We start from the raw sequence: 23,511 nt of genomic DNA, 5'->3' as shown, positions 1-23,511 counted from the left end.
TAAAAGGTCAATAAGCGTTATGGATGCTAACCGAAGCAAAATGCAGACTTATGCCTCAACGCCGTTACATGCAACCATGCCAGCAGACTCGAACCGTGCTGCATTTGAGTCCATATCCGAGTTCTCAGAACTTTAGGTTGCGAGGTAGACCCGAAGCACGCGACCAACTTGCCTCGTGCGAGTGCGCTATTTCTAGCAAAAGACATCGCAGCCAAATCCCAACACAGGAAGTCGCATTCCACATCACTTTAAGACCCGAGTTTGAACGCCTGCCTTGCCCGTATAAAACATTTGAGCGAGTGCACGAGGAAGTGAAGGTGGCGCCTTTCGCCCCTGCAGCCTCCAACCGCGGCCTCCAACAGAAGCTTCACACTTCATTACTGCAATGTCAGTGAAGTGTGAAGCCATTATGTGGGAGCTGTGGGACCGGGGGGGTGGGGGGTGGGGGTGTAACTAGGGGTATAACTAATATCCGCTTCCCCGCCCAGTCTTGCACAAATCTCTCTCTGGGAGCAGAATCATTCAAATGGAATCATTATTTAATATATTCAAACAGCTGCGAGGTGTTGTCCCAGTGTCAAATGAAAAAGGGGTGGGGGGGGGCGAACAAACAGCTGGCGGGCCGTTTTCCCTGCCCCTGCAGTGCTGCTTACAATTACACTAAAACACACTGGATGTGATGCGCACGCATGAAGCAATCTGTGGCGAATACATGAGGAAGCTCCACTGCTGTCACCCAACTGGAAAGGCAACAGCATTGCCAAGCATGACTTTGAAGGGTGAGCGTATTTATATGTGCTTTGGCACCCCCTAGTGGCAAAGACTAGTAATATCATGCCAATGCACATCTTGTGTTATAGCTACACAGGAATTTTAATGCTAAAAGTAACCTTAAGCGTTCAGTCATTATAAAATAGTACAAGTTGATGATCAAATATGGTACTTTTTCTGCAAATGATGATTCTCTTGTGCCAAAAAAAACAATATTTATCTGCCAGAAAGCTCACTAACTGGAATGAAGTTGCTTATTTTAAACGAATCAACATTTTAATGAGACAGGCTTTGGCAAGTCTTAAAGCTGCTCAAAGCCTGAAAGTTAATGCACAAGTAGTTTTTTTTGCGCTGCAATCAAAACATCCATTTTTAGTGAAAACGCTGTGCGGACTTATGGCAGGAGTCCAGTAAGACTGCAAAAGCTGAGCACTTGCAACTTAATTAAGAAGCCTGTAACTGTTTTCAAATTAAGTAAACAGCAAATTTTATCAGTAAACTTTCTGTGGAATATATGCCGGAGATTCATTCACGCTTGACTACTCTATTTTATCCCATAAAAGGAACATCATGTAGCATTTGTCAGTGCCATGTATATTTTTGTCTGTACATTGTATTTCACTGGGCATTTCCAAATACACTGCCTGCTTTTAAAATACAATCAAAGAAAATCTTTTTCTTACGTGTATTACAATACATGATATAAAGATGACGTTACCTGGCTGTTAATAGTCGTCGTCGTTACTAAAATATGCTAGGTTAGACACTGCAACCACATTTTTATATCGATTTCGATTTACGTACAGGCAAAATACAGGACAGCTGCGTGCCGGTTAAGGACCCCCCGAAATGCCAAGATGGCTGCGCCCATGGAAGACACCGGGGAGTTTGAAAGTTGGCTAAATGAGCGTCTGGATTCGCTAGAAGTGGACCGCGAAGTGTACGGAGCGTACATTTTAGGAGTGCTGCAAGAGGAGGAGAGCGACGAGGAGAAAAAAGACGCGCTTCAAGGGATTTTATCCGCATTTCTGGCGAGTAACGATGCCCTCATGTCGCACCTAGCCAACTGATTACCGTCTGTTAGAATTTACGGAACACAGCAGATACACGGAATAGTTTTGTAGTCCAAAACACCAAACCGGATATGTCTACGTTCACATGCGTCACAAAGCACAGCAAATTTAACAAATATATGTATTATTATGGCTGTCACTGCAAATTACAACCACTGTAGAATAAACTGTCTTGTTTTTATTGCACGTTTTATGGTTTTATTGCACTATATTGTCACTGAGCACCTGACATGCGAGTCCATGTTGTGTACAGGATGAGGACACGCTTGAAGATGTCTGCAAACAAATTATTAAGCAGTGGGCGGAGTACTGCAGCCACTCTGCAAACAAAAGGGACGCCGGAGACGGTAATATTATTTTATAGCTATTGTATTATTTAATTTGAGTTGATTTATTAGTTTTTATTAGTTAGCCACTCATATGTTATGGAGCAAAGTTCTAAAGAATGTAAATAAAATGCATTTGAGCTCTGTTTTTTTTTACCAGTTGAGGTCCAGGCCATTGCCAGCATGATCGAGAAACAAGCTCAGATTGTGGTCAGACAAAAAGAAGTGACGGAGGAGTCCAAAAAGAGGAAAGAGGCACTCTTGGCGCAGTATGCCAACGTTACCGACGAAGAAGAATATCCTCATCATGTAAATAATGATTACTGTATTATGATAACTGTTTTGTTCCTTAACTGTAAACACTGAAGGAGAAGAGGAGGAGTCTCCAGATGGCAACGTCGGAAAAGACAAGTGTATCCTTTCTATGGTTTTCTATGGTCCAAAAAGTGACGGGACATTTCTCTCTGTGAGCTCTTGCTCCTTGACGCCAAACTTGTCAGCCATGTTCAAGAACACCAACGTGGAGGAGGTTCTGAACAGGCAAAAGCAGAAGCGGGATCAAGCCCGTGAAGATGCTCAGAAGAAGAAAGAGATGGACAAGATGCAGAGGGAAAAGGACAAGCTGGCCAAACAGGACAGGAAGGAGAAGGAGAAGAAGCGGACACAGAAGGGTGAACGCAGAAGATAAAAACAGGGGAAAAGGACATTTGTACGTGTGTGGGAAAAAAAAAATTAGGACGTTGCAGTCCTGTGTGTGTTGCTGAATGCTGAGATGAGCACTGAAATTTAGAAAAAGCCAGAAATTCAGCCATTTTTTTTTAGCTAATCGGACATATTTGCATATTTGTATTGTCACAACTGGAATTATGTGCTATCTTTCAACTCAATTGGTTTTTGACTGAGATCATGAACAAACGAAACATTTTTCGAAGTAAAAAAAATAAATAAAATTTGCCGCAATTTCATTGACCGAGATCATGAACAAACAAAACATTTTTCGAAGTAAAAAAAAAAAAATTGCCGCAATTTCATTGACTGAGATCATGAACAAACGAAACATTTTTCGAAGTAAAAAAAATAAAATAAAATTTGCCGCAAATTCATTGACTGAGATCATGAACAAACGAAACATTTTTCGAAGTAAAAAAAAATAATAAAATTTGCCGCAATTTCATTGACTGAGATCATGAACAAACGAAACATTTTTCAGAGTAAAAAAATAAATAAAATTTGCTGCAATTTCATTGACTGAGATCATGAACAAACAAAACATTTTTCGAAGTAAAAAAATAAAATAAAATTTGCCGCAATTTCATTGACTGAGATCATGAACAAACGAAACATTTTTCGAAGTAAAAAAATAAAATAAAATTTGCCGCAATTTCATTGACTGAGATCATGAACAAACAAAACATTTTTCGAAGTAAAAAAATTAAAATAAAATTTGCCGCAATTTCATTGACTGAGATCATGAACAAACAAAACATTTTTCGAAGTAAAAAAATTAAAATAAAATTTGCCGCAATTTCATTGACTGAGATCATGAACAAACGAAACATTTTTCGAAGTAAAAAAAAAAGAAATTGCCGCAATTTCATTGACTGAAATCATGAACAAACGAAACATTTTTCGAAGTAAAAAAAAAAATTTGCCGCAATTTCATTGACCGAGATCATGAACAAACAAAACATTTTTCGAAGTAAAAAAAAATAATAAAATTTGCCGCAATTTCATTGACTGAGATCATGAACAAACGAAACATTTTTCGAAGTAAAAAAATAAAATAAAATTTGCCGCAATTTCATTGACTCAGATCATGAACAAACGAAACATTTTTCGAAGTAAAAAAAAAAAAATTGCCGCAATTTCATTGACTGAGATCATGAACAAACGAAACATTTTTCGAAGTAAAAAATAAAAATAAAATTTGCCGCAATTTCATTGACTGAGATCATGAACAAACGAAACATTTTTCGAAGTAAAAAAAATAATAAAATTTGCCGCAATTTCATTGACTGAGATCATGAACAAACAAAACATTTTTCGAAGTAAAAAAAATAAAAATAAAATTTGCCGCAATTTCATTGACTGAGATCATGAACAAACGAAACATTTTTCGAAGTAAAAAAAAAAATAATAAATTTGCCGCAATTTCATTGACTGAGATTATGAACAAACGAAACATTTTTCGAAATAAAAAAAAAAATAATAAATTTGCCGCAATTTCATTGACTGAGATCATGAACAAACGAAACATTTTTCGAAGTAAAAAAATAAATAAAAAATTGGCCGCAATTTCATTGACTGAGATCATGAACGAACTAAACATTTTTCGAAGTAAAAAAAAAAGAAATTGCCGCAATTTCATTGACTGAGATCATGAACAAACGAAACATTTTTCGAAGTAAAAAAAAAATAAAATTTGCCGCAATTTCATTGACTGAGATCATTAATAAACTAAACCATTTTTCGAAGTTAAAAAAAATAATAAAATTTGCCGCAATTTCATTGACTGAGATCATGAACAAACGAAACATTTTTCGAAGTAAAAAAAAATAATAAAATTTGCCGCAATTTCATTGACTGAGATCATGAACAAACGAAACATTTTTCGAAGTAAAAAAAAAATAATAAAATTTGCCGCAATTTCATTGACTGAGATCATGAACAAACGAAACATTTTTCGAAGTAAAAAAAAAAAAATTGCCGCAATTTCATTGACTGAGATCATGAACAAACGAAACATTTTTCGAAGTAAAAAAAAATAATAAAATTTGCCGCAATTTCATTGACTGAGATCATGAACAAACGAAACATTTTTAGAAGTAAAAAAATAAAATAAAATTTGCCGCAATTCCATTGACTGAGATCATGAACAAACAAAACATTTTTCGAAGTAAAAAAAAATGATAAAATTTGCCGCAATTTCATTGACTGAGATCATGAACAAACGAAACATTTTTCGAAGTAAAAAAAAAAAAAAAAATTTGCCGCAATTTCATTGACTGAGATCATGAACAAACGAAACATTTTTCAAAGTAAAAAAATAAAATTTGCCGCAATTTCATTGACTGAGATCATGAACAAACGAAACATTTTTCGAAGTAAAAAAAAAAAATAAATAAAATTTGCCGCAATTTCATTGACTGAGATCATGAACAAACAAAAAATGTTTCGAAGTTAAAAAAAAAAAAATGGATCAATTTCAATGCTTTTAATTTTAAACGTTTACATGTACAAACATGTACAGTGGAGAAAAAACACCAACATTATAACATCACATTAAATAACCAACGACCGGAACAACCGCAATACTGACAATCCAGCAGCTAAACAACTGAGCTGCCATTTTTAATGTCAAACTGACAAACTAATCGCGAATAAAACTGGATTCAAATGTTTACTTTTAGTGATAAAACTACACTAAATTGTGCATTATTTCCCGAACAAAACTAAAGTCTCAGATATTTTTCTTTTTATATTTAATCCCCCAAATGTTGACCTTAACATTCCCGTTTTACACTTCACTGATAGTATTGTAGTATGACGCAGTATTAATGAATTGTGCTCCCGGTGGAAAATAAACTGATTTATGAATTAAAAACATAGTCCAGATATCTATCAGATAGCTACCCCTTTTTTTTCGAAACCGTTCCGAATAATTCAGGAAAAAAATTGAATGTATTCGTTTGATTATGATTCAAATAGTGGCGAGTTTAACAGGTCAATAAATAATAACGAACATAAATAGTGATGTTTAAATAAAATAGAGGAAATCCAATCACCAGGTTGACAGCAATGGGTTCTTTTTAGGATTTTTTTTACTAGATCCTAAAAGAGTAACCCCCGTAGGGAGAAGAGGGGCGGTTGTGTGTGTGTGTCTCTTCCCTGTTTACATCATGGCGGTCCGGTGTCTTGACGGGTTCGGGCAGGCACATCTGAAGAGCGCACCACAGAGCCGTACGGAGTTTCCTGGTGGCTGCCGCGAGCTCTTTCAGGCCCATGACCAACAATACGGTATCTGGGGAAACAAAATGGCGGAATGGCAAAACGTAACCTCAGCGCCACGTTTACTTCTTCTTACACTTGAATCACATGCAAATATCTAAAAGTACCTCTATCCCGGTGATGATGCTGGGACACGCCCACAAGCTCAGAGATGCGTGATAAGGTCGAGTGATGATTGGTCAATGCCACGCAGACGCCGGCATGAAGCGGTATGTTGCAAACACCCTCCATTTTATACAAAAGGCACTCCACCTGCCATGTGACACAAAGATACGTCTTTTGTCCCGTTAGAAAACATCGAATCCCGACGACTCACCCTCCATTGCTCCTTCTTCTGGTTCAAGATGAGATCCTCAACTCCCGACGGCTTCGCCGGCGAGACGGTGGGACTTGTGGAAGTCAGAGGTGGCATCCATTCCCCTGGAAATGTTTTGGCGAGAGTGACTTCTGTCTGAAATGACCAATCGGAATGTGACAGGTAAATGTGTAGTCTATTAGAATGTTCACGTCAATTCAATGCCACACCGGAAAGTGTTTTTCCGCCTTATTTTCACGGAAAATTTGGGAACAAAGGTGTGATCTTTAACAACTGACACTCACGTCTCCCGTCCTGCTGTGTCAGTGTCCCAAATCGACTATATAACAGATGACCTTGTATCATACGTGTTGCAGCAATACTCCACATAGCTGCCTCACATACGTAGACCAGGACTCACATGAACACAAACTAGGGATACGCCGATCGATCATCGGTAAGTATCGACTGATTATTATTTATTCTAAATTATTTAAATTATTTGTACAAATTACTGTTTACAATGTACATTGTTCATATTACAGGGTGGCACGGTGGTCGAGTGGTTAGCGCGCACACCTCACAACCAGGAGACCAGGGTTCAATTCCACACTCCGCCATCTCTGTGTGGAGTTTGCATGTTCTCCCCGTGCATGCATGGGTTTTCTCGGAGAGGCCTGCGCGCTCCCACTCATCCGCCATGCAGCCTCATTTACATACTGTATAGTGTAAAGGCAGTTTCTAGCATTAGAGTCCTCTAGACATGAAATAGCAACCCTAAAGTTTACATTTAGTCTTGTATTAACCAATATAGTGAACATAATAAGAGACAATAAGCCATTTAAGACAAAACATGTTCTCCTTGGGGCGGCGCGGTGGTCGAGTGGTTAGCGCGCACACCTCACAGCTAGGAGACTAGGGTTCAATTCCACTCTCCGCCATCTCTGTGTGGAGTTTGCATGTTTTCCCCGTGCATGTGTGGGTTTTCTCCGGGTACTCCCACATTCCAAAAACATGCTAGGTTAATTAGCGACTCCAAATTGTCCATAGGTATGAATGTGAGTGTGAATGGTTGTTTGTCTATATGTGCCCTGTGATTGGCTGGACATGAAATAACACCCCTATATTGACTTTTAAACTTTTATTACCCAAATTTGTAAATAAAAGGAAATAAAACCTTTTAGGGGCTGCACGATGTACGAGTGGTTAACACACAGGCTTCACAAATAGGAGACCCGAGTTCAATTCCGCCCTCGGCCATCTCTGTGTGGAGTTTGCATGTTCTCCCCATGTATGTGTGGGTTTTTCTCCGGGTATTCCGGTTTCCTCCCACATTCCAAAAAACATGCTAGGTTAATTAGCGACTCCAAATTGTCCATAGGTATGAATGTGAGTGTGAATGGTTGTTTGTCTATATGTGCCCTGTGATTGGCTGGCGACCAGTCCAGAGTGTACCCCGCCTCTCTGCCAGAAGACAGCTGGGATAGGCTCCAGCACCCTTCCGCGACCCTCGTGAGGATAAGCGGTAAAAATGAATGAATATTTAATCATTAGAGCCCTCTTGACATGAAGTAACACCCCTATATTGACTTTTAAACTCTTATTACCCAAATTCACTTTCCTTGAAAACAAAAACTATTGTCCTGGACAATATCGCTCATCATAAATTAATTAAAAATGGGTAATTAATCCAAGTTTCAGTCGATTTAAGTCCTTAACACAAACCTACCTTCTTCCACTCCTCCTCCAAGTACCTCCACTCCTCATAGCACTCATCCAGGTGGAGGTAAAGCTGCATCATGAGTACCCCTTCGTTATTTTCCAACGGAGCTTCCGAAGCTGAGCCTATGCCATAACTCTCTCCATATTTGGAGTCATCGAGTTGAGCGTACAATGCCGCAGCCTGGTGGTTGGACACCATAGGAGAAGTACCAGGAGGAACGCTTCCCTTTGGAGGAGTGTATCTTAAATTGCGGTGTGCATGAGACCCGGCGGTACACGTGAGAGGTATCGATGGCTGCATAGCCCCCATACGGTCTTCTGTTGCTGCTCTCTGCATGTTGAGCAGGAAGTGTGATGACTTGTAATTTGGGGTTTGGGGTCTTTCTCCAAATAAGCCAGGCATTCTGTTCTTTTCCTGTGGCTTCATATTGTACTGCTGGGTGCAGTGATTTGAAAACTGGTGTCTGTTTATTATATTCTGGTACTGGTTTGGTTGCTTTAAAGGCGGAGAGTTGTTTTTTTTTTGCAGAAAATATTCATTTTCATTGCCAAACCCTGACAATCCTTGAATGCCATGATGCTTAACTATTGGTTTTCCCGCTTTATCTTTTCTGCTCCACAATAATCCATCCAGCTGTTTTTGGGTGTGCACTGGTGGCATTGCCCGAATCGGGATTTTCCATTGTTCATCCATGCATTCTTCGGAATGTTGTGTATTTACTTGCATGTTTGGAAAAGCTCTAAAATGTCCTCCGTTAGACTCATAAGCCAAGGGTGACTTGAAACCAAACACAGATTGGTTAATGTCTTCTGGGAGGTGCTGCTCGATATTAGTCATGGGCGTTGCACTTCTTCCATTGCGGTGGCCTTCACGGTGAAGATGAAATAAAGAGCTACACATGTCGTTTTGTTGCTGAAAGACATGGCTGATTTGAGGGAAGTCGTTAACGGGGCGATGATTTGCTTGCTGCAAATCAGCTGACAGGTCATACTCGCCGCTCGGCGTCCGTGACAGGATGTGGTTTCCTGTTTTGACAATGGGAAGACCTGGCGGTAGCCTCCGGGGACGGGTACAGAGGCCGTTTCTGTCTCCATTAGGAACACCGACATGCCACTGCCGATGAGAAGAACCGCCAATGGGCTGTTGAGGGAAATGGACATTTTTGCTCGGCGACTCCATTTGTCCTTGAAGGAAAGCATTACTGGGAATAGAGTTAGAAAAAAATGTAGTATTGTCCTGTGTATTCTCTGATTGAAAATATGTTGAAAAGTCTTCTATCGAAGGTTCTGGACACCATAGAGAGCTTCCAGTAGGAAGGTTTCTGAAAAAAAAATACAAACTTCATTAATTTTTTTTATATTTTGACTATCATTAAACAGAAAAAAACACTATGAATTTAAAGTTTTATTTCTAATTCAAAGTAAAAGCCATGTCACTATTTTTTCCTATATTGTTTTTCTGTCTTAAACAACATGTAACAACTGAATTTGCATATCTGTTGATTCCCACTATTCCGATACCAAAGCAACATCTCGCTTTATTTGCTGATACAGTAAACCTCGGATATATCGGACTCGGATATATCGGAAATTCGCTCACAACGGACAGATAAAAAAGAACCAATTTTTCTGTAATGCATTTCCAATAAAAATTCATTGCATATATCGGATTTTTTATAACGGATTTCGCCTATTTCGGACAAAATCTCCAGTCCCGTTCCAATGCATTTCCATTAAATTTCGCTATGTACATCTGTGCAATACTTTGTTTATATTCAGTATAGTTACTCCAGACTTCATTTTCTGTGCAATATCTGATCAACCTCCACGTGCAATATTAAGGCTCTAAATCAGGGGTCTCAAACTCAATTTACTTGGGGGCCACTGGAGCTAGGGTCTGGATGAGACTGGGCCGCATCAGGTTTTCCAAAAAAAAAAAAAAACGCATTTTTTAAAAACAAAAAAAAATTAAAAACTTTGCTTTGGTTCCAATTTTCTACAAGAAAAGCTCTGATAAAACATTCCACTGTTCTCAAATATCTTACTTTTTATTTTTCTACACAAAATAAGATGAAAAATAAATAAACAAATCAAGAATAAAGAAAATCAATCAATCAGTAATAAATAAATATATAATAATAATAAAAACTTAAGAAACCACATATAGTTGGTGGGTAGACAAATTATTTTTTTCAGATTAAAATGAACAAAGCATTATTAGAGCCCTGTAGACATGACAAAACACGACTATAGTCACATTTATACTCTTTTTATTTACAACATATTGCGCAACTGCAGGGTCTTGAGACACATGCTAACTCGCTAAACTAGAGAGCTAGCGACCTAAACGGTAGCCTTTCAAGTTATTTCCTTTAAACTTAAAAAGCCAAAAACTTACCACTTCCACACGGATAGGGAGGATAACTATTAACAGTTATTTAACCTTTAACATGAACATGAATCAAACGTAATAATTTTTTTCTGGGTACATGATATCATACAGCATCCATATCAACACGTGGCCCGCGGGCCAAATGTGGCCCGCAGGACACTAGTTTGAGGCCCCTGCTCTAAATGCAATATATTATAGTATTTCTATAATGCCTCATATTAACTCACTAGCAAGAATAGTGTATAGACTTGTCATATATCTCATATCGTTTCATATTATCTGCATACTGTATTTGTATATAACTCTGGGTAAAACTGTTGATTTTGTTAATACTTGGGTTGTTTATATTGTTTATTTTTCTATATTGTGTATTCTGTACTCTTGCTGCTGTGCAATGCAAATTTCCCCATTGATGGACAAATAAAGGCATATCTTATCTTATCAGATACTGAGGAACATGTACTCGAAATACTGCACAACATACCGGCCTTGGGCGTCACCTTCATCCAAAATATTGGACACTAATCCCTGAAGATCAGTCTCCTCTTCAGATTCACTTCTGTCAAGGTTTTCCCTTGAGGAGGAAGAAAGATATATCATTTTATAAGAATAAATACTACACTTAAAGTAAATATTCTATACATTCTCTTAATGCTGTTCACAATACAATCCTTGAGTTCGTAGGAATCACTGTGACCGCTGCGAGACCATAGTGTGAACGGCGTCATGTGTCGTGCATCGTGCAGACCGACACCCGAAGTGAAAGCATCAATATTAGCGTCGTCTCCATTGACACTTGCCTGTAACGGGAAAAAAAAATAAAAATGGCAACCCTCAATCACGTAGTAGTTGGCACATCTGCCTCATCTGAGTTCTTGTCTCCATTGGAACGTCACTGCGTGATGTTTATGTGGTTTCCAGGAGCGTAAAGTACCTACAGATTCAAACCTTGATCTCCACAGTTTGAGGCAAATCACTAAAATAATAATCAATAATTTGTTATTGCATTCACATTAGAATTTAAGCCAAAATTATATACATGTCCTTTCCAGATCAATACAAGTGAGAGTTATATGACATAAATGAGTTAATTTACTGTACTTAACTGTATGTTTGTTATACAATATATGACTTTACCTGATGGTGGACATTGCTAGTGTAAGATGCCATTCTGGTCCTCTTCCTTCGAACCTGACTCTGTTATTACAACACCAAACGATCAAAATTTTTAGAAATCTATATGCTCACACGATCAGTATAATAGCTGTTTTTTTTGGGGGGGGGGAGACATTCTTTTTTTCTGCTAGATGCTAATACGTAAAAACCGATGGCGGCCATATTGGCTGACTTAATAGCGGATAGCTAATTTAGACGTCATCAACAAGATGGCGAAGCTTGGTTACAATTATCGGATCACATTAAGGGAAGTTTTACAGCGATTCTGAACAAAATTATGATCTTAACAATTCCAAAAATAAATCCTGTATGAACCTACCTGGACCGTTAACGTTAGATCAACTTACTGAGAAGTCCTAAAATGTACTATCGCCAATGCGCAAGAAGTCCCGCCCCTTTGGGGTATGTTTTTTTTTTTACTGAATGCTCATTGGTCACATCTGTTGCCCAATTAACGTCAAGGTGGTGTCTCCATAGCGTAGCAACATCTGCTGGCCACGCCCCGTTATGCAGCGATGTAAACATTATTGATTGCCAATCTTTTAATAAATCATGACAATATATGCGGTAAAACATTAAGTAATTAGAAATAATCTCTGTGATGCACATACTAATAATCGCATAATGATTGACATACCGGGGAAACTGGTTGAGTGCGTCACATTGTTACTTCCGCATTCTTAGGTTTTATTTGCATACAGTCACTAAGTGTGGGGCGTGTTTGCAGTTGTTCAGTACATTTGATATAAACAAAGACTGATTATATTTGTATTAAATGTATAACAAAATATACTTATGTATTTATACAAACGTGTGTGTGTGTGTTTTTGGTTTGTTGTGCACATTCTGGACCATTTTAATAGAATACTATCGTTAACAAACAGTTAATGCTATTCTAATATTGTAATTGCTTTAAAATTATTGTGTTTTCTCATTTTTTTACTGACATTACTGTAAGTGAGTTGCGTTTTTTTAACATACTAAAGCCCAAACTATAAAATACAAACACTTATAATAAATGTACAACAAAATATACTTAAAATGTGTCTATTATTTGTTTTGATTGGCAAATATGGGTTTAATTTAATTTTAAAATCATAATTTACTTGAAAAGCTATATAATTTGACTGAAAATACTACATTGCTGACTGTTAATGAAGTACTGGAAGTACTTGGAAGTACTTTTTCAAATGTGAATATGTACTTTTTGCTCCTGTCTGTGCTAGTTTACATTTTTAATTAAAAATGCAAGTAACAGGGGATTAATTGCACCTGAAAACATCTGTGAATGAGGGATAACCAACCACCTGGTGGCAAATTCTGCAGGAAAATGATGAATTATATTATTATTACACTCAATAATAATAATAATAATAAAATAATGCATCATTTTCCTATTGTATTATAATAGTATTATATTATTATATCATTACTAGGAATTAAAGTGCACTTAAACTTTGCATCACCTTTGTACCCCCACTGGGAAAAGTACTTTTATTTGAATAGATTTTGAGACCAGTTTTATTTGAGCTTGATTAAGATTTTAATGATCTTTCCTATCTTTCTATGGTTGAGCTTAAGTCTCCTAGACTTTTTAGTCTCTTTTAAGTCTTTTAAGTCTCTTTTAGTCTCCTGCCTGGTGGTCTTCTGAGTGATGTGGACCCTAAAATCACATGAACACTAGGTGGGGACCTTCCCCTCCTCATTTATCCACGGACAAACTCGTACTTCTGGTTGGGCCACGCCATCCAGCTGTTGCGTCAAGTTAGACTAGTATACCACTTTGTCATAATAGTTTCTTAAAAATAAAAATAAATTATCACCGAAGTCAATTTAACTATCTATTTGTGGTTGTCAGAGTGAGTACAATGCCTACATTTTATTTATTTCATGACAATAATAACTGTAAAGGTGTTTTTTATCAGAAAGAGATAATGTTTCTGCATGTGTTAGCGGATGACACGCTTTTATTTTGAAGACACTTACCGGATGTTTAGTTTCTCATCGAAGCGACATGACAGCAGGGGCACAAGCATAGGAGTTTTGAAGAAGAAAAAAGTTCGAAGCGAAGAGTGAACACAAAGAGGACGACGCTCGAGTGTAAACTATTACACTTTGCAGCTTTTGGATGTTTTTTTTTGTCTTTAAAGACTTTTTTTGATGAATGCAAGTGAATTATATGACTAAAGTCGAGATGTTTCTCAGCTGGACCTGGGCTGTTCTTCTGCTGCCTGTGCTGATTTCAGCTCAGTATCAAGGAGACAATGGAATTGTCATCCCAGAACATGGATTTTGTCAACCCATCTCCATTCCTCTGTGCACGGACATCGCGTATAACCAAACCATCATGCCCAATTTAGTAGGCCACTACAACCAGGAGGACGCAGGACTGGAGGTGCACCAGTTCTACCCTCTAGTGAAGGTCCAGTGCTCCCCGGAGTTAAAGTTCTTCCTGTGTTCCATGTATGCGCCCGTGTGTACCGTTCTGGAGAAGGCCATCCCGCCGTGCAGATCCATCTGTGAGAGAGCCAAACAGGGCTGCGAGGCGCTCATGAACAAGTTCGGATTCCAGTGGCCGGACCGTTTACGTTGCGAGAACTTCCCAGTACTCGGAGACGGTCAGATCTGCGTTGGACAGAACGACTCTTCCGCCGCCACTGTTCCACCTTTATCTGTTCCGGGTACCCAGGAGCCGTTCGGTCAAGACGGGCGATTCCGGTGCCCGAATGTTCTCAAGGTGCCCCCTTATTTGAATTACATGTTCCTGGAGGAGAAGGACTGCGCGGCTCCTTGCGAGCCCTCCAAAGGCGGCGGGTACATGTTCTTCACCGAGAAGGAGATCAATTTCTCCAGAATTTGGATTCTAGTCTGGTCCGTGCTTTGCTGCGCTTCCACGTTATTCACCGTGACTACTTACTTGGTGGACATGCAGCGTTTCAGATACCCCGAGAGGCCCATTATCTTCTTGTCCGGCTGCTACACTATGGTGTCCATCGCTTACATCGCCGGGTTCTTCCTGGGCGATAAAGTGGTGTGTAACGAGAGCTTCAACCCAGACGGCTACAAAACCATCGTGCAAGGCACCAAAAAGGAAGGTTGCACCATCCTCTTCATGATGTTGTACTTCTTCAGCATGGCTAGCTCCATCTGGTGGGTCATCTTGTCCCTCACCTGGTTCCTGGCGGCAGGTATGAAGTGGGGTCACGAGGCCATCGAGGCCAACTCGCAGTACTTCCACCTAGCGGCTTGGGCGGTTCCGGCGGTGAAGACCATCAGCATCCTGGCCATCGGGCAAATCGAGGGCGACGTTCTTAGCGGCGTTTGCTTCGTCAGCCTCAGCAACTTGGACCCCCTTCGGGGTTTCGTACTGGCGCCGCTTTTTATCTACCTCTTCATCGGAACCTCGTTTCTACTCGCCGGATTCGTGTCGCTGTTCCGCATCCGCACCATCATGAAACACGACGGCACCAAAACGGAGAAACTGGAGCGCCTCATGGTGCGCATCGGCGTCTTCAGCGTTCTCTACACCGTTCCCGCCACTATCGTTATCGCTTGCTTCTTCTACGAGCAGGCCTTCCGCCCGCATTGGGAACGCAGCTGGGTCGGGCACAGCTGCCGTAGCCTCGCCATCCCGTGCCCGTCGCACACGGGACCGCGAATGACGCCGGATTTCACCGTCTACATGATCAAGTACCTCATGACGCTTATTGTGGGCATCACATCCGGGTTCTGGATCTGGTCCGGGAAGACTCTACACTCCTGGCACAAGTTCTACACCAGACTGACAAACGGAAAACACGGCGAGACCACCGTGTAGGATGAAGGCATAAAACGATAACGCCGATAACGTGCGTTTTGCCGCACTCGTTTGCGATTTTAACGGCGGAAGTGGATGTTCTTCGGCATCGCAAAGCGTTTGGGTTCGACCAAACGGCGAGCTGGATTAACGGCGCCCGAGCGGGACGGTCTGGTCTGACTGAAACAAAAAAAAAAAAAAACACAAATCCGAAGTCTCCGTGTGTGCTGAAATTCTACCTTCTCCTCTTCCTCCATTTGCATTTCACTTGTAATTAAATCCAACTGTAAATAATATTTGTAAAAACATGACAAAATTCTATATATTTGTATTTAAAAGTAACCTCCTTAACTCTCGACTGTATCTACTTTACTTTTGCACTGCCCCGAAACCCAAACAGGTCTCTTTTGTTACGTTTTATTCCTCACAATATTAGTCATGATATGGAAAGCAGATCCATAAAATGTTAGGATTACAGGTTGTATTAAAAAATAATAATAATAATAAGACGTGTAGTCACTTTATCATGAAGCTACTAAATAGTCGTGTGTAGTTCACTAACATATGATTGTATAGGAAATATGGGTCTTAATGCTTAATGCTCGCTACATGTCATGCATTTATACACTTGACCTCATTTTTGCTTGTTTTCCCCCAAAATATAAAAACATAATTTCTATTTTAAAGAAGGTAGAATGCCATTAACTTCATTGCAATTGACAATTTTAAAATTTGGTTTGCCTAAAAGACTGGATAGGACAGCTTTAGTCCGATCTAGACCGATCCTGTCTTGTCTTTGAGCAAGAACTGATGAAACCTGTTCAGATGGGAGCCGTTACTAATGCTAACCACATGTAGCATACAACACAACATCAGACTAAAGCTGTCCTATCTAGTATTTTAGCATGAACTGATGGAGATTTTCATCCGAGCAGGCTGCATCAGTTGATGCTCAAAGACTAGATAGGACAGGACTAGATAGGAGCCTGCTCATATGAGAGCCGTTACTAGTCCTAACCACATCGGATTAAAGCTGTCCTATCTAGTCTTTGAGCATCAACTGATGCATCTAGATAGGACAGGACTAGATAGGAGCCGGCTCACATGAGAGCCGTTACTAGTCCTAACCACATGTAGCATGCACAACATCAGACGAAAGCTGTCCTATCTAGTCTTTGAGCATAAACTGATGATTTTCATCCAAGAGGGCTGCATCAGTTCATGCACAAAGACTAGATAGGACAGGACTAGAGAGGAGCAGGCTCAGATGAGAGCTGTTACTAGTCCTAACCATATCGGATTAAAGCTGTCCTATCTAGTCTTTGAGCATCAACTGATGCATCAGTTGATGCTCAAAGACTAGAAAGGACAGATGAGAGCCGTTACTAGTCCTAACCACATGTAGCATACAACACAACATCAGACTAAAGCTGTCCTATCTAGTCTTTGAGCATGAATTGATGAAGATTTTCATCCGAGCGGGCTTCATCAGTTGATGCTCAAAGACTAGATAGGACAGGACTAGACAGGAGCCTGCTCAAATGAGAGCCGTTACTAGTCCTAACCATATCGGATTAAAGCTGTCCTATCTAGTCTTTGAGCATAAACTGATGAAGATTTTCATCCGAGCGGGCTGCATCAGTTCATGCTCAAAGACTAGATAGGACAGGACTAGATAGGAGCCTGCTCAGATGAGAGCTGTTACTAGCCCTAACCACATCAGATTAAAGCTGTCCTATCTAGTCTTTGAGCATGAACTGGTGAAGATTTTCATCCAAGCAGGCTGCATCAGTTCATGCTCAAAGACTAGATAGGACAGGACTAGATAGGAGCCTGCTCAGTTGAGAGCCGTTACTAGTCCTAACCAAATCGGACTAAAGCTGTCCTATCTAGTCTTTGAGCATGAACTGATGAAGATTTTCATCCGAGCAGGCTGCATCAGTTCATGCTCAAAGACTAGATAGGACAGGACTAGAGAGGAGCCTGCTCAGATGAGAGGCTTGGTCAGTTCATACTCAAAAGACTAGATAGGATGGCTCAGGTCTGATGCTGTGTCACATGCTAGGACTAGTAGCTCCTCATCCTAGCATCAGTTCATGCTCAGAGACTAGATAGGACAGCCCTAGTCCAATGTTGTGTCTAATGATCTGTGTTGTTCGGACCATTAAGCAGGTTTTTGCTCAAAGACTAGCCAGTATAGCACCAGATAGGACAACGGCTGTCCTATCTGGTGTTGTAGGTAATCCGGTTACGAGTGATTCAATGACCTCGGTATTTCGGAACACAATCGCTTATGAATGTTTGACATGCTGTTGCAGTCATAATGTCAGTTGTATGATATTACCAAAGTTTCCACTTCATTTTACTGCGATTTTGTACAAAGTACTGCAGTAAAACTTGAATTCTGTTAAGGAATATTATGAAAAAAAAATCATACATTTCAATAATGGATAAATATAACGTTTTCGGTGCAGAATGTTAGCTATATTTGTGGATTATCGTGCAATTTCCTACAAAAAAAATTGTGTCAAAATATGTGCAGAGATGATGGACCTACTGCTGAAACTGCATGGTTCGAATCCCGAATGTTCCTCCATATGTTTTTCCTATGATTAAATCCACTTAACTAGTACCTGAACACCTTTTGTCCTGGAATTTCAATCCGTACCGAATTTCCCATATAAACTAATTAATCTGTCATTTGGATAATTATTGGGGTCGCTATGTCACAGTAAGGGTTTGTTTACCGTTCTATGGTTATCATCACACTTGCCCTCTATTCTCAATAATGAACATTCTAACCTTCTTAAATGTCGTTTAAGTGTACACATGATTTAATAATAATAATAATAATAATAAAAGTACTCATAGTATATAACTGAAAATGGCAATACAGTGATGGCTTTTCAAGGTACTACTGTGTTGAAATTGTTCACGAGTAAGACAAAAAGGCCCCTGGGATAGTTGCTTATTAATATTTTATTCAAGTAATATTTAAAACTTCTCAACTGTCATACAAGTGTGCAAAAATATTGCATTAGACGCAGTATCATAAAACTGAAATCAAGTCACGCTTACATTTACTCACAAATACGTTTCAATGTTTCAATGAAGTACTCACATTTTGTATTAATACAAATAAGTAATGGTTTCCATGCTAGTTATTAGCTATTCTTTTAGCTATATGCGATTGATGTAAAATTGGGCAAATACATGTATAAAATATGTGTATTGTTTTTAAATATCCAGCAACGGGGTCTATGGTTATCATCACATTTTTTCAATTTCCAAAATAGAAAAAGTTAAACAGACAAATTTTTTGTTTTAGTTTTTTAGTTTTCAATCGCGCTCCAAAGTATGCAATTTTGGATTATATTTGTCTTTGAAGCCCAGTAAAGTTTTATTTCTGGTTCTATGGTTATCATCACACTTTTTATAATTAAAAAAAAAAAGTTTAGCAGGGACATATTTCTACAGAAAACTTTGATCGAGTTTTTTTTTGGGACTTTTGTCATTTTAGGTCAGTAAACTTTTATTTCCGGTTCTATGGTTACCGCCACACTTTTTCAATTTCAACAAAAGTTCAACCTGTACATATTTTTAAAGACAATTTTGGTCGAGCCCTAAATTCTGCAATTTTTGTGGGGGCCAGTAAAGGTTTGTTTACAGTTCTATGGTTATCATCACACTTTTTCAATTTCCAAAATAGAAAAAGTTAAACAGACAAATTTTTACATTAATTTTCAATTGCGCTCAAAATTATGCAATTTTGGATGATATTTGTCTTTGAAGCCCGGTAAAGTTTTATTTCTGGTTCTATGGTTATCACCACACTTTTTATAATTTAAAAAAATGTTATGACATATCTTTACAAAAAACTTAGATCGAGCTCCAAATTGTGTAGTTTTTTTGGACTTTTGTCATTTTAGCTCAGTAAATTTTGATTTCCGGTTCTATGGTTACCGCCACACTTTTACAATGTCAACAAAAGTTCAAGTTTTAAAGACAATTTTGGCCTAAATTTTGCAATTTTTGTAGTCGTAAAGGACAGTAAACGGTTGTTTCCGGTTCTATGGTTATCATCACACTTTTTATAATTAAAAAAAAAAGTTTAGCTGGGACATATTTCTACAGAAAACTTAGATCAAGCTCCAAATTGTGCAGTTTTTTTGGACTTTTGTTATTTAAAAAAAAAAATTTAATTAAATTTTAATTTTACTTCCAGTTCTATGGTTACCGCCACACTTTTTCAATAAAAAAAAAAAAGTTCAATCTGTACATATTTTTACAGACAATTTTGGTCAAGCCTTAAATTCTGCAATTTTGGGAGTATTTGTCTTTGAAGGCCAGTAAAGGTTTGTTTACAGTTCTATGGTTATCATCACACTTTTTAAAATTTAAAGAAAAAAAGTTTAGCTGCTACATATTTCTACAGAAAATCTAGATTGAGCTCCAAATTGTGCTGTTTTTTTTTTACTTTTGTTATTTTAAACTTTTATTTCCGCTTCTATGGTTACCGGCACACTTTTTCAATTAAAAAAAAAAGTTCAACTTGTACATATTTTTACAGATAACTTTGGTCGAGCCCTAAATTCTGCAATTTTTGCGGGGCCAGTAATGGTTTGTTTACAGTTCTATGGTTATCATCGCATTTTTTATAATTAAAAAAAAAAGTTTAGATGAGACATATTTCTCCAGAAAACTTAGATCGAGCTCCAAATTGTGCAGTTTTTTTGGACTTTTGTTATTTAATTTTTTTTAATTAAATTTTAATTTTATTTCCAGTTCTATGGTTACCGCCACACTTTTTAAATGTTCATATTTTCACAGACAATTTTGGTCGAGCCTTAAATTCTGCAATTTTGGGGTGTATTTATCTTTGAAAGCCAGTAAAGTTTTGCATCCGGTTCTATGGTTATCATCACACGCTTCATATTTTCACAGAAAAACTCCAAATTGTGCAATTTTGTGGACATTTTCTTTTTTGTAAGTTGTAATTTATTTCAGACAGAACGCCGCGAGTAAAGCGTGTGAAGGCGGTTGTGAGAACGTGACCTCTCCAAATGGTGGGTCGCCTCACATATAACACCACCAAGTGCAAAAAAAAAAAACAAAAAAAAGAAAGAAAAGAAAAAAAAACAGCCCCTTTTGTTCGTGAGGCCGCGGTTAAAACAACACAGGGATCATCTAGGCGAGGAACGCCTGCGCCATCGGATAGGCGTGAAAGCGTTCCCTCCTGCCTGTTTGTTGGAGGGAAGAGCGAAAAAAAAAAAAAAAAAAACAAGGTGGTTTCAGCGTTACAAGTTGGAATCCCCCAAGCCGCCGCCACCGCCGCCGCGTTGCTCCACTGAAATGGAACCATCTCTGCGGTGATGTCATGAAGGGTGTGCGTTTGGGTGTTGTTGGGAAGCTGATCCTCTCGCCTCGGAGGCAAGGGAAAAAACGGGGGGGAATAGCGGTGTACCATTGTGTGTAATCATATTAGGTTCACTGGGAGGAGCTCATAATGGCGGAGGTATTCCAATACGCTCTCCCATGACCTGCACGGACAAGAGCGTCTTTCTTGTGTCCTTATCTCCTATCTGGGCTTGGCCTGCAGATGGGTTCCAACAACAACGACGCTTAGAACTGATGAAAGCTCGGAACAAGAGATGGAACCAAGTAGAAGGGGAAGGGGGGGTTTTGAGACATAAATCAACCTGTGCCTCTCTATTATAGCGTTTACCCACTCCCACCGACTCCCCCCCCCTCTCCCGGCCTCCTTTTCCTCCCTCTCTGCGCTCACATGAATGGGGGGAATGTGGGTGAGTCAGTGGAGCGGCGCTAGACCCGGGCCCCGACTCTGACAGACGGTCTCCAGTGCGCCGCTTACTTCAAAGTCCTGCTGAAACCTGACTAGCTCCTTGTAAACAGTGACGCCTGAAGCCCCCCCCCCTCTCTCTCTCACACTTCCTGCGCTTAACTCAACTTAATGGCTGGCTTGTTTGGCTTTGCACCCAAGCAGAGACTCGAATGGTGAGAAGGGCGCCGAGAGGGGGGGATTGTTTGAGGCGCATGGGTGGAAAAAAACCTGCGTTTCGGTGGGTGTACAAAAAGGGAACACGCCCTTGTTGGAGTAGTACTTGTTTCCTGGCGTACAACAATGATAGCATAGCATACATGATAGCATAGAAATATATATTCCATAAAAAAAAAATGAGGGGCGGCACAGTGGTCTAGTGGTTAGCGCGCAGACCTCACAGCTAAGAGACCAGAGTTCGATTCCAACCCTCGGCCATCTCTGTGTGGAGTTTGCATGTTCTGAAGACCGCTAAGATAGGTTTCAGCACCCGCCCCCCACGACCCTTGTGAAGGTAAGCGGTAAAAAATGAATGAATGAAAGTCTAAAGGTAACTATAGGGGTGTTATTTCATGTCTAGAGGGCTCTAATCGTGTTAAAAGTCATATTTAGGAGGTCGTAAAACATATTTTTGACACTCTAACTGCACGGTGTATGAGTGGTTAGCTTGCAGGCCTCACAGCTAGGAGACCTGAGTACAATGTCCGTGCATGCGTGGGTTTTCTCCGGGTATTCCGGTTTCCTCCCACATTCCAAAAAAAAACATGCTAGGTTAATTAGCGACTCCAAATTGTCCATAGGTATGAATGTGAGTGTGAATGGTTGTTTGTCTATATGTGCCCTGTGATTGGCTGGCCACCAGTCCAGGGTGTACCCCCGCCTCTCGCCCGAAGACAGCTGGGATAGGCTCCAGCACCCCCCCACGACCCTTGTGAGGGTAAGCGGTAAAAAATGAATGAATGAAAGTCTAAAGGTAACTATAGGGGTGTTATTTCATGTCTAGAGGGCTCTAATCGTGTTAAAAGTCATATTTCGGAGGTCATAACATATTTTTGACACTCTAACTGCACGGTGTATGAGTGGTTAGCTTGCAGGCCTCACAGCTAGGAGACCCGAGTACAATGTCCGTGCATGTGTGGGTTTTCTCCGGGTATTCCGGTTTCCTCCCACATTCCAAAAAAATACATGCTAGGTTAATTAGCGACTCCAAATTGTCCATAGGTATGAATGTGAGTGTGAATGGTTGTTTGTCTACATGTGCCCTGTGATTGGCTGGCGACCAGTCCAGGGTGTACCCCCGCCTCTCGCCCGAAGACAGCTGGGATAGGCTCCAGCACCCCCCCCTACGACCCTTGTGAAGGTAAGCGGTAAAAAATGAATGAATGAAAGTCTAAAGGTAACTATAGGGGTGTTATTTCATGTCTAGAGGGCTCTAATCGTGTTAAAAGTCATATTTCGGAGGTCATAACATATTTTTGACACTCTAACTGCACGGTGTATGAGTGGTTAGCTTGCAGGCCTCACAGCTAGGAGACCCTAGTACAATGTCCGTGCATGCGTGGGTTTTCTCCGGGTATTCCGGTTTCCTCCACATTCCAAAAAAATACATGCTAGGTTAATTAGCGACTCCAAATTGTCCATAGGTATGAATGTGAGTGTGAATGGTTGTTTGTCTACATGTGCCCTGTGATTGGCTGGCGACCAGTCCAGGGTGTACCCCCGCCTCTCGCCCGAAGACAGCTGGGATAGGCTCCAGCACCCCCGCGACCCTCGTGAGGAAAAAGCGGTAGAAAATGAATGAATTATTCAATTTTCCACACAATTTCTACATTTTTCTTATATACTAATAAATGAATCATGCTGTTTTGTGGTTAAATTCTGCCAATTATTACTCAAAATGTGCAAATTTCGCATATTTTTGGTCAAAATTGAGCATTTTCAAGCATAAAAATGTCAAAATTAACTACAATAACAATATAAAGGCATTCAGAAGAGTGTAGTGTTCTACACTGGTCACTAGGTGTCAGTAATGTTACTGTAATGTTCAGTGAGACATTACATTACGCCATGTAGGTTTGAATGATCCCACAACAGGCATTCATTCATTCATTTT

General features: G+C 39.6%; 3 protein-coding genes across 4 annotated transcripts; 2 read left to right on the top strand and 1 right to left on the bottom strand.

Moving 5' to 3' along the window:
* The first annotated feature begins 1,586 nt into the window (after positions 1-1,586).
* On the top strand, positions 1,587-3,121 carry ccdc43 (coiled-coil domain containing 43). The gene is made up of 5 exons (XM_058049067.1): positions 1,587-1,802; positions 2,098-2,191; positions 2,331-2,466; positions 2,534-2,583; positions 2,671-3,121. Exons 1-5 carry the CDS (start codon positions 1,629-1,631, stop codon positions 2,856-2,858), a joined length of 642 nt encoding a protein of 213 aa, XP_057905050.1. The 5' UTR covers positions 1,587-1,628; the 3' UTR covers positions 2,859-3,121.
* A 2,190-nt stretch (positions 3,122-5,311) lies between these two features.
* On the bottom strand, positions 5,312-12,153 carry moto (minamoto). 2 transcript variants are annotated; one of them, XM_058049448.1, is made up of 8 exons: positions 12,083-12,153; positions 11,725-11,784; positions 11,230-11,387; positions 11,072-11,161; positions 8,203-9,517; positions 6,495-6,629; positions 6,286-6,430; positions 5,312-6,191 (listed from the first exon to the last, which is right to left on the bottom strand). In XM_058049448.1, exons 2-8 carry the CDS (start codon positions 11,755-11,757, stop codon positions 5,995-5,997), a joined length of 2,073 nt encoding a protein of 690 aa, XP_057905431.1. In that variant the 5' UTR covers positions 11,758-11,784; positions 12,083-12,153; the 3' UTR covers positions 5,312-5,994. The 2 variants fall into 2 exon arrangements, with proteins under 2 accessions (XP_057905431.1, XP_057905433.1); XM_058049450.1 differs by having other exon boundaries at positions 12,111-12,141.
* Positions 12,154-13,806: 1,653 nt separating this feature from the next.
* Positions 13,807-18,297, top strand: fzd2 (frizzled class receptor 2). Its single transcript, XM_058050157.1, has one exon. It carries the CDS (start codon positions 13,928-13,930, stop codon positions 15,578-15,580), a length of 1,653 nt encoding a protein of 550 aa, XP_057906140.1. The 5' UTR covers positions 13,807-13,927; the 3' UTR covers positions 15,581-18,297.
* Positions 18,298-23,511: the final 5,214 nt, after the last annotated feature.

The sequence above is a fragment of the Doryrhamphus excisus genome, chromosome 15 (assembly GCF_030265055.1).
Source record: "Doryrhamphus excisus isolate RoL2022-K1 chromosome 15, RoL_Dexc_1.0, whole genome shotgun sequence".
Lineage (NCBI taxonomy): Eukaryota > Metazoa > Chordata > Actinopteri > Syngnathiformes > Syngnathidae > Doryrhamphus > Doryrhamphus excisus.
The sequence above is the reverse complement of the archived record's forward strand: the minus strand, read 5'-3'. Positions and strand labels throughout refer to the sequence as shown.